Source organism: Xyrauchen texanus, chromosome 40 (genome assembly GCF_025860055.1).
Source record: "Xyrauchen texanus isolate HMW12.3.18 chromosome 40, RBS_HiC_50CHRs, whole genome shotgun sequence".
NCBI classification, from domain to species: Eukaryota; Metazoa; Chordata; class Actinopteri; order Cypriniformes; family Catostomidae; genus Xyrauchen; species Xyrauchen texanus.
Genome location: NC_068315.1, coordinates 2,964,455 through 2,975,609, shown reverse-complemented (window position 1 = coordinate 2,975,609; position 11,155 = coordinate 2,964,455). Strand labels below are relative to the sequence as shown.

Genomic DNA, 11,155 nt, shown 5'->3' with positions numbered 1-11,155 from the left:
TCATAACAAATGTCCATCTTTTATAGAATCTTTCTGAAATCAATTTGCATTTGGACTAATAGATTAAAAGATGAACCTAAATAGTATTATTTATTTATAAAGTGTTTAGGTTAATTATGTTATGGCTGTAGCACACTTTTTGTTGTTGTTTTACACTTGAGTTTCCTCAAAGGCCCCTATTGAATGTGTCTGTAAATTTTAACCATCAGTTACCAGTAAATAATGCCTTGCTAGACTTGTTCTGGTGCTGCTGACCTAGTTTTTCAACTAAAATCTCTGATGGCAGTTGAATAAGGAAAAATCATAATCACCTGCCAAACAATGTCTATTTTGATGGTATATTATGCTACATTTAATGGTAAATTGTAATATATAGATCTAATGGTGAAAGAAAAAACATGTGCACAGGCCCATTGAGAGTGGAAATTCAGACAATCAAAGATGATATCAAAGGGCACTTAATAACTAATTTGTTTTTCTAGGTGTGCACTCTAGGATGCGCAATAACGAAAGTTCTGTTAACAATGTCATTGTAAAAATGCAATAGTCGCAGTCAGACATTATTAATTCAGTCTGGTTTCATGAACATTCCGTGACCGTGGCAACGTATTTGCAAAACTAAATTATGGTCTTCATTACACGTTTGGCTGCAGTTTCCCAGTGAAATGTCCAGTGGGAGGCGATAAAAGCGAGTGAAATGGTGTTGTAATCAGGTTTTAAGGTAAATATTAGATGGTTTAAATGTGTAAAACGTATCTCCCTAATCTAAAACTAGTGTTTTGAAATGATAACATGGCAGTTTATGAGTAATAGTGCGATAAAGAAATTACATAGCTCCTTAAAAGAAGTTTACAACAGTTGTTGTAGCACCTCAAGTGTTCATTTTACCTGGAAACTGCAGCGAAATGTAGAATGTGGCACGTAAAAGTAACTTCGCAAAAATGAAGTTAAAGTAATATTCATTCTATGAGAATAAGTTGCATATATTTATTCTGATCAATTACAAGGGATTATTGAGATGAGCAAGAAATATTCGGCTGGTCATATGATGTCAACATGGCAATGCTACGGACTGTGTGCCCAACACTACAGTATGTGTAGAATAAAGATATGATACTCATCTCATATGAGTGCACATCATTTTAAAAAATGTTTTCAAAAATACTATTACATGATTACAATTTCTTTCAGTTTAAAAGTTTAACAATTACCAAAAACAAAAAATACATAGTGAAAGAGATAGAAACGCATGAATAGAGATATCAGGAGTCCTTTTCACCCATATGTGACGAGATGTAATCTCCAGAACCACAGTTTGACTACTGTTTCTCAAGAAGCCATTTTTTTTTTTGCACAACATCATTTCCAAAAGAGATTTATAATTCAATATGACATGCAGTCAGTGTACAGTCAACGTGTTCATCCTTTTGACAAATAACATTTATATCTATTTGACAGTAAGACCCACCTCCCCATTAACCAGGTACAACAGAGCAGCCAACTATTAAAAAACGAAGTGAACCACAACAGCAAGGTTACCCAGCTAGCTAATGCCATCTGGATGCACTCCTGGTGGTATAGTCGCTTCCCTCCTCCAAAGTGACACAGCATTGACCACGAAAGGGAACGTCTCGGTTACACACATAACCCTGGTTCCCTGATTAGGAATGAGACACTGCATTGTTGGCCATACTCACTAGTTGCTGCATAGACTCTTTTTTATAGTGCTTTTTGCAGATAATCTGAATATTGACGCTGAAGGTGAGCGCTATAAGGAGCCCATGACATAGCTCCTTAAAAGTGCTGCTTAGGCACCATTAGCCAATGAATTGGCTTGATTGTATAAGGGCTTCAGACCACCCACGTGACCACTTATGTGTGCCAGTGAGTCAAAGCGATGCAGCGTCTCATTCCTACTCAGTATATGTACATAACCAAGGCATTTTCTGTTGTCTTACTTACTGTAACTCAGTATCATAGTTGGTCATCTCTCATTTTCTGTTCTGTGATCTTTCCTCTGGTGCTGTTTTGTTACTGTCCATTTTCATAAATGTGTGTATGAGTGTAGACATACAGTATAGAAAAAATAGTAACACTTTACAATAAGTTTATTGACACAAAAATAGTAAATTAAAACTACAAAAACAATATATTTACGAAGGAAAATATATCAGAACAGCTGTTCCATTGCTTGTAATCATGTTAGAATACTATAAACATATATATAAACATATTTGCTTATTAATAATGTCATATAATATTATTGCCTGTATTTAAAAGTTGCTGTGATATGAATTTATTCAGTACAGTACTATGGTGTCTATGGCTCAATGATTGGTTTACAAGGACAAATTCTAAAGTTTTGTTTTGCTATATACAAGTGAATAATATTTCACCATTAAGACTATTTAGTGTGTTTGAGAAGAAAAAGAGAGTACTGTATAGTTGGATGAACTAGTCAATGGGGCTATAGTGGAAGAACAGGTTTAAGTTTATTCTTCACAAACTACAGATCTGTTAACATATATTTGTAATGTTTGTTTGTTTGTTTGTTTGGTCGAGAAGTTATATAATAACTTACGTGTCAGACTTTTTATTCTCTGCTAATGAATGCATGTATTTGATCACAGTATGTGGAATAACAGCAATTTCCATCCCCCGCTCAGTGTTCTGTTATTAGTTCAGCCCCACTCTGAGTTTACCATTTGCCACTTTTCGCTTATCCCTCACTCACTGGTGAGAGAGTGAGGCGGAAGTGTGAGAAAACACTAACGCCACATTCACACAGAAGCAGAATAGGATTGTCAGTCCTGTAGTTGAGTGCTTAATACAGCTATGTTCACGCACAAGTCAGTTATTTACGAGAGTGACAACCTTATTCTATAAATGAACTGACACCCGCAGATTTTCAGGTCTCACAACTGCATTTTCAGCAAACCTGTGCTGTATGAATGAAACCACACTGGGGTGCTTTTCCCATTCAATGATGTAACTCCCACCACAGTATGATGCATTGTTGGAGAAATGAAGAACTAGTCATGACTGTTTCCCGAAACCGCAGTAACTATGTCACACATCCATCTGGAAATTATTATTCATGCTTTCATATCAACTAGACTTGATTATTGCAACTCTGTCTTTACCTTCATGAATAAGTCTGCTGTGAACAAGCTGCAAATGGTTCAAAATTGTGCTGCTAGACTTTTAACTGGTGCCCCAAGAAGGTCTCATATCACTCCCGTTTTGTTGACTCTCCACTGGCTCCCTGTAAAATATAGGATTGATTTTAAGATTTTAGTGCTGACTTTTAGGGCATTAAATAGTCAGGCCCCACAGTACATCAAGGTCCTTTTGAGTCAGCACTCCTCTAGCCGCACTCTTCGGTCTTCTGGCCAGAACCTTCTTATGGTCCCCAAGACTCGTTATAAAACCCGTGGGGACCTGTCTTTTCAGTCTGTTGCCCCCAGACTGTGGAACGCCCTGCCCCTGTCTCTGCGTCTGGCTGACTCTGTTGACTCTTTTAAAAAAGATCTGAAGACTTGTTTATTTAAGAAGGCTTTTGGTTGATGGGTTTTAACTAGTGTCACTTTGATTTTACATATGTATTGTATATATTTTTATATTGTTTATATAAGATTTTGCTTTTACCTTTCTCGTGTACAGCACTTTGTGATTTTATCTGTGAAAAGCGCTTTAGAAATAAACTTTACTTACTTACTTTACTTACATCCCTCATTTGAACCATGTTGGTCATTAATGATGTAACACAGGGGGTGTAATAATAACTTCTGCAAATATAAAATTATAATAGCTCATTTACACGGACACCAGCAAGCCGTTTACATTTACATTTATGCATTTGGCAGACGCTTTTATCCAAAGCGACTTACAGTGCACTTATTACAGGGACAATCCCCCTGGAGCAACCTGGAGTTAAGTGCCTTGCTCAAGGACACAATGGTGGTGGCTGTGGGGATCAAACCAGCAACCTTCTGATTACCAGATTACCAGTTATGTGCTTAGACCACTACACCACCACCACTCACACGTTTAGTGTGAGAAAGCTGCAAGACACACTAAAGTGGCATTCAATTTGTAATGTGACAGATGCATTGCACCGCAATAGTGGGGTGTAACAGTTGTGTTAAAATGGGAAAGGAGGCGTTAACTGGCTGAACAGTCAAAGTAATATTTAATGAAACAAAAAGACACAAACACAAATGCAGAAATGGAAGCTGCTTGTGGCTCTCTCTCTCTCTCCTGAACTGCCGCACCCGGCTGCCTTTATCCCTCTCCTTGGCGAATTAGCCCATATTGGGGGCCGGGCATGCATAGTCATGGCCTGGCCCTGCCCTCCTCGTCACGTGGGGTTTCCCTATATATCGGACTTCTGGTTTCCCCAACGCACTTGAGGATATATGCACATGCACACTCATATAAACATATTAATGTCAATTATGTGTTCACACAAATACATAAAAGCAGGGTTCTCCAACAGAAACCATGTGTGATAAAGCACTTTCTCTTAAAAACCTTTAATCCCTTAAACGGCTGCACTCATGTTTATGTAATGTTTCAACTGGACAATTAGTTGTTAGTCACGTCATGTGCAGAGAGAGCTATGCTGCACTGCACACAAGCTTGTCTCATCTGTCTTATTTGGAGGTTTGTTAACTCAAGGAGATGGGGAAATGAGCTGTATCATCCAAAGATCCAGCCGCTGTCTTCCACCAGAGTTGCTCATGACGAGGGAGCGAGTCGCTCGACCCAAATGCTGTGCTCTACACTCAGTTAAAAAGCATTCAAAGCCACTGTCGGTTAATTATGATCCGATCTATGAACTTGCGTCTTGATTGGACTTGCGCCTTATTTAATAACGTGCCGTCACATGTGATAAGACATGCCGGTGTTATGCAATTCACCAACTCTGCTTTGAGCATACCACTCACATACTCTGGTCTGGAATGACATGAACACAGATAAGTGGAGTGATACAAATTGTGAAACATCACAGTACTGTGATACTAAATATCAGCACTTGTGGGACATTTATCATCAAATCAGATTAGAGGACCAGAACTAAATGATGTAATTTATTATGCAATATATGTTTAAATATGAAATTAACATTTATATTTGTTTTTTGAACCTCAGAGCTGATTTGTGTGTGGATGTGTAATGTGTGCATTGTCCAAATGTGTGTGAAAGACGGAAAGACTGAAAGGGTTAGCACTTTCTGAGGAGCAACATTCCTTTCTCTATATCAGTATATACATCTTCGATGCTGGGGAATTTGGTATCTGAGATGTTTCTGTTTTATTTCCCTATGAGACTGATTTACGGCTTTATCTTTTGAAGACTTCTTAACTTCACCTCTGTAGTGTTCGGAAGACCATGTTTGATCAGCTCCTGTTTTAGCTGAAACAAAAATGGACAAACAGATACAATTGATTGAACATTGTATATTTTCATTGTTGTATATTAGAAGTGTACCTAGCATAGATAGTTGTAGTAAGTTAGCATAGATAATTGTATTGAGTGTGACTTACTTGGTCTAAAATTATTTGAGCGTTTCCATTCTCGGTTAGGTTTAACAAAGAGGTAAGTCTCACTTGAAGTCCAAATATATTGTCTAAAGGATACACACAAGCCACACATAAAACGCAAAGAATGTTGAATTACATGGTGAACGTGTATACGCTTGCAAGTTACAGTATGTATACTGAGCATAACATAGGGATATGATATTTGATTTTCTCAATATATGTCATTGCTCTTTTTTTGTTTTGGTGTATGATTTAACACAGAATGCAATAATATGAACAAACCGATGATAATAATAATTCACAACCTTAATGAAACACCTACATTTTGGGATACCGTCCACTCTAAATGCCCAACGACCTGGAACATTTACATTACTCGTTCTCTTGAGTTGTGGAATGTAGCTTATATTGTTTGACCCAGGAATTGCAAAGTAGTGTGTGGAGTTTGCAGTGTCATAGCCAGCCTATTTAAAACATTCAAATTAAGTTGTGTGTATACATGTAGAGAGAGTATAGAGTATAGAATATGAATCTGTTCCAGTGACACAGAAGACTCGTTACATTTACCTGCACAGGTTGAATTGGCTCTTTACAGTCACCATAATTCATCAGAATAAAAGAAAAATTACTGCCTGACATTAAAACCACTTGAAACAAGTATCCCTGATAAGATTGAAAATACGGATTGTCACAGACGACAATATCAACATTTACTCTACATAGTCTGTGATCTTGTGCAGAGGTGTAAAAGATTACTGTTCCAGAGATATAACTTACTGTGCCTGAAATCTGCAAGTCCCAAGTTGCAACAAATACCCAAGCCGCAATGAAGCTCAGATCAGGGAAATGCTGTTGTATTTCCTGAGTGGCCCGAGTGAGCACACTTCCAGTTGTATACTGATTAAATGAGTACACACCACTAACATAGTCATCAAGATCAGTCCAGAGAGGAGCAATGAAATCTTCGCTCCCTTTGGCCGGTAAGGGGTAAGGGTCAGTTTCATTTATAGGTTGGCTGAACGTAAGGAGTCCATTATTATTAACCTGTAATAAGAAAAGTGGTGAGAATACATCAGAAAATCTGGCTTCCATGTCACCCTGACTTATAACAATGTTAATACAGAATATGTCATTCACATTTAAAAAGTAAACTGAATTCTCACATATATTTGCCAGTATGTACGCCCGAAGAACGTAAATGGACTGGACAGGATAAGATTGTTGCTTGTATCACCAATAGTTACTTCAGTGTCTTCTGAGCCAAACGGATAGAATATCGTTGGCACTGCCAAGAGAATGAACAAAGACATGTGCATTTTTGCAATGTTGAATAGACGTATTTGATCTCCTTAATAAGGAGATTACATTTGGAGTGGTGGTGGCGTAGTGGGCTAAAGCACAGGGCTGTTAATCAGAAGGTCACTGGTTCTAACCCCACAGCCACCACCATTGTGTCCTTGAGTAAGACACTTAACTGCATGTTGCTCCGGGGGATTGTCCCTGTAATAAGTGCACTGTAATTCGCTTTGGATAAAAGCGTCTGCCAAATGCATAAATGTAAATGTACATTTGTTTAGAAAACAAAACATATAATTCATCATATAATTGTCTTTAAATAATTCATTTAGACAGTGTTGTTTTTTTAGGTTGTGAGAAACCAGATATGGGTTTAATTTGAGAATCTCCATTCTCTGTTAGGTTTAATGAATTAATGTAGTGATACAAATTTTGCTGTTATCAACAACAAAGCGGTTTTGGCGTTTTGAGTGTTGTCATAGTGTCTTCCTAGTTCCCAGGATGTGCACACCACCATATTTGTGGCCAAAATTCCATATACAGTACAGTTTCAGTTTACTGCATTGTGGGATGCGACAAAAGTCGGCGACATTTTGGTTTCTATTTAATGAAAGTGGTAAATGGTAAATGGCCCAGTACATACTTTAATGGATACTGTAACAGTTTCAACAGAACAGGTAAGATCAACCAGTATCAAGCTGGCCAATCATCTTTATACTGTTGTGCAAAAATTCTAAAAAAGTCCTTCACATTTATAACAGAGTGTGATTGTTTTTAAGCAACTCACTTACACCACTTTGATTGTATTCACTTTTTTCTGTTTATATTCACTGTTTCGTCAATTATTTTCAATTGTTGAGGAACTGTGTTATTTCATGCTATTGGTTATTGATCTGTTGCATTAGATTATTTAATTGTTGGTCAATGTCTTTGTCCTTTAGTTTCTTTACAGTTTAAATGTTTAAATCTCAGTTTAACATAGTTTTCTAAGTGATCCATCCTTAGGTATATTCCCTCTAAAAGTGTTAAGCCAAGCTTACACTACACAACTTGCAGTCAGCGCTCTGCGAGTCACAGTCTTGTTTTCATTTGTGCTCGTGCGCACAATACAGGACTGTAGTGCATCAACTACAAGACCATTCGTCTCCAACTGATGCCATGTGTATACTGGTATTAAGATGCTTTTGAGGTGAACCGATCACAAATGTAGCGAAACACATCGCCGTTACACTGATCGTCTCGTTTGACCACTTATGTTCGGATTTCGAGGAGAGAGAGACTCTGATTTCATGAGGACACATCAGTTATTACGTCTATGTATTAATCAATGATAATAAATAAAAAAATTAAAAGATGAGAAAGCGCTACAAAACAGCGGAGTTTCTCTTAATTATAAGCAAAATTGATGTTTAGAGCAGAATTATTTTAGTGCAGTACCTGTAACTGAGCACCTAGTGTGCTTGCTGCTCATATTTGTCCCTTTGTGCATGCTTATGCATTTGCTTTTCAAAATTTTCCGGTTGTATGCTTATTTCCCATTATATCCGCATGTAACCGGCAAAAAAACAGGCGTTATAGCTGCCGTCCTATTTCAAACTAATCACCCAAATTGCATCTTAAAATTAAGATAATGAAATGTATTAAAAAACTACCTATTCTTGATAACATGTCAACATACATGAAAGAATGGCTCTCACCCATTTTTGCGCTTATTGGCACCATTTGCACAGAAACAATAATAATCAAAAATAGCTGAAAATAATAAAAGGGAGATATGGGTGATGTTTAATTTTATTTTCTAATTATGTTTGTCTCCTGTTCTCCTTTTTCAACAAACATGAAAGAAGGGCTTGCACCCAATTTTACGCTAATATGCAATGGAAATAATACATATTAAAACAGCTGAACGTAAAGACAGCGGCTAGGGAGAAGTGGGTGAAATTGTATTTTATTTTCTAATAATTTTTTGTCATCTGCTCCCTAATACCTTTCCCGTCTCTTGAGCTCTCTCTCCCTATTTAATTGGTTTTGGCTCATAACGGTCTCTCATGTCGGGACAGTGCACACACTTGACGACAAGACAACTGACGTGCAATGCAAGTGTGTTTTGCGGAACACGCGCATATGACGAGCTCTCACTTTTTCTTCTATGTCAGTCATCTGGGAAAAATTGGCAAGAATAGTGTCATCTATGAGAACGCTGCATATGATCTCAGACCATCTCAGGATGCAACGACATTGGGACTACAAGTGAACTGTCATGTGTATCATAATTCTGTACAACCTCAGAAATGATTCTTCTTAAACAAGAAGTTCTCTTTTGTGCTTGTCTACTCTTTAGTCTCCATTTGACTGTTGCACAGTTATTTTTAGATTTTTAGATTAGATTCATAACACTTACATTTTTTTCACATAGTGACTGAAACAATTCACCAGTACATCAATTTCTCTTGCTAATGTGCCAGAAACATGTAAACGTTCCACAAAACGGTTAAATATTTTTTCCTGCTTCCACACAATTTGCGGTTCTCATGCTTTCTTTTTGCAAATCTCTTCACACATCTCTCAGCAGTCCAGCGCAGTTGTCATTGTGAATACACCTGCATCAAATCTAAAACCAAGGGAGTCAAATTAACAAAGCTCAATGAGATAATGCAGTAAACACATCTCACCCGTGCAAACACAATCAACCAATATGGAATACTTCACTATCTCAAATATATAAAACAAACAAACAGTTGCTCACTGAAACATCAAAAACCTGGAACAACAAAGAGCATGAGGTATAGGAAGACAAAGAAGCAGAAATATATCAAATGAGACAAGAGCTGCTGTGAAAGATAGTGTCATCAATCACAAGCCTCACAGAAGCTGGACAGAGAGTGATGCCACGTCTAAACTTTTATACTGTAGCTAGAATAATTGGGACATTTAGAACCGAGAACAGGTAAGTTGTAATTTTATATTTGCACAATACTTTGCTTTCCTACAATATGTATGGAAAACCCAACATTTTCAACCTCTACAGAATTGAGCATGTAGTAAATACAGTAAATTGAGAAATATGCATCTGTTAACTTGAATACATCTGTTTCTGAGAGGTCATAGTATGTTTTTTTTTATCTGAATAAAATTCATTTTGATGAAAAATCATTATCGTTTGCAACAGTGTATAAACTGATGTTTAGTGTGTGCAACATAAATGCTTTTCTAAATGTGATTCTTTGTGGATAATTTAGTTTTTCAGAAAATAGTGTGTTTTTCCTTGTGTAAGATTTTGGAAATTTGTTATTTTATAATGGGCTTTGTGGGTCAATAATTCTCAAGTGTATCCAATTGAAAGAATACCGTAAATGGGTCAGTCATTTTGACCCGGGAACACAAGGAGTCAACGAGGAACACAGCACAAGGGTTAAACGGCAGTACAACACAGTGAAGAGACCAAGTCTAGAGGCGCGGTCACATTTACCTTGATACAGCGAAATTCTGTGGAGGGATATGAAGCATGTGTAAAATCAGCAAACTAATTGCCAAGAAGCCTCTTTTTTATGCTGCACTTCATACTTTATATGGGTGAGTAAAGTTAAATGTGACTGCCTTATCTGTGCCATGCTACTATGAATAAGGAATACTGAAAAGGACCACACATTCCACTTAGCATTGTGCCAACTTCAATTATTCATTAAATCTGAAGAAAATATGAATATTAATCAACTAGGACACAGTTATCACTTGCGTGTGCAAAGGACACATGTAAATGTATTTACCTGCACAGTAAGCCAGATAACAGGTAGCTGGTGTCACAAACTTATAGACAAAATAATTTCCTGGGCAGGCTTTGACTTGAATGGAATTGGAACGGAAAAGGCAGCAGTCATTGCCCCAGTGACCGCACACATCTCGGGTGACCTCTCCATCCTCAACTCTTGGGTGTTGACCATTTATCCACAGTGGGGCATGAGTGCCACAGCTATACTTATCAACACATGTGTCTGGCATCTGCGAGCTCTGACCCTCAATGAAGAGACGGTACCAGCCACTCCAGCTGACCGCAGTGTCACACATTAATTGAGGGGAATTTTTATTGTTGATGGATCTCCGAGAATCATTCAGCACAGTGTAGTTGTTGCAGGGGTCAACAGAGAGAGAGAATCTTTTGGGAATACATTGGAAAAATATATATTGCTGAATTAAAAAAATATATATATATATATATATAAAAGACAATTCATTCTGTATAATTAAATGTTCACATAACTCATTTAGTCAGTGTTTAATAAGTTGTGGGGAAACAGATTTCATTTTAATTATCA

At 37.3% G+C, this 11,155-nt stretch overlaps 1 protein-coding gene across 1 annotated transcript; it reads right to left on the bottom strand.

Moving 5' to 3' along the window:
* Positions 1-5,162: 5,162 nt before the first annotated feature.
* Positions 5,163-10,917, bottom strand: LOC127633845 (sushi, nidogen and EGF-like domain-containing protein 1). The gene is made up of 7 exons (XM_052113195.1): positions 10,610-10,917; positions 6,710-6,831; positions 6,303-6,590; positions 6,114-6,209; positions 5,869-6,010; positions 5,550-5,632; positions 5,163-5,418 (listed from the first exon to the last, which is right to left on the bottom strand). The coding sequence occupies exons 1-7, from the start codon at positions 10,905-10,907 to the stop codon at positions 5,338-5,340; spliced, it is 1,110 nt and encodes a 369-aa protein (XP_051969155.1). The 5' UTR covers positions 10,908-10,917; the 3' UTR covers positions 5,163-5,337.
* Between the last annotated feature and the right edge of the window lie 238 nt (positions 10,918-11,155).

Bases quoted from the DNA above. Each gene is read 5' to 3' on its own strand.
- LOC127633845 (XM_052113195.1), bottom strand. From the start codon at position 10,907: ATGTGTGACACTGCGGTCAGCTGGAGTGGCTGGTACCGTCTCTTCATT. The intron at 6,591-6,709 runs GTGAGAATTCAG...TTCTTATTACAG, and splicing joins GTACATACTGGCAAATATAT to GTTAATAATAATGGACTCCT. The intron at 6,011-6,113 runs GTAAATGTAACG...TGTTTTAAATAG, and splicing joins AGCCAATTCAACCTGTGCAG to GCTGGCTATGACACTGCAAA.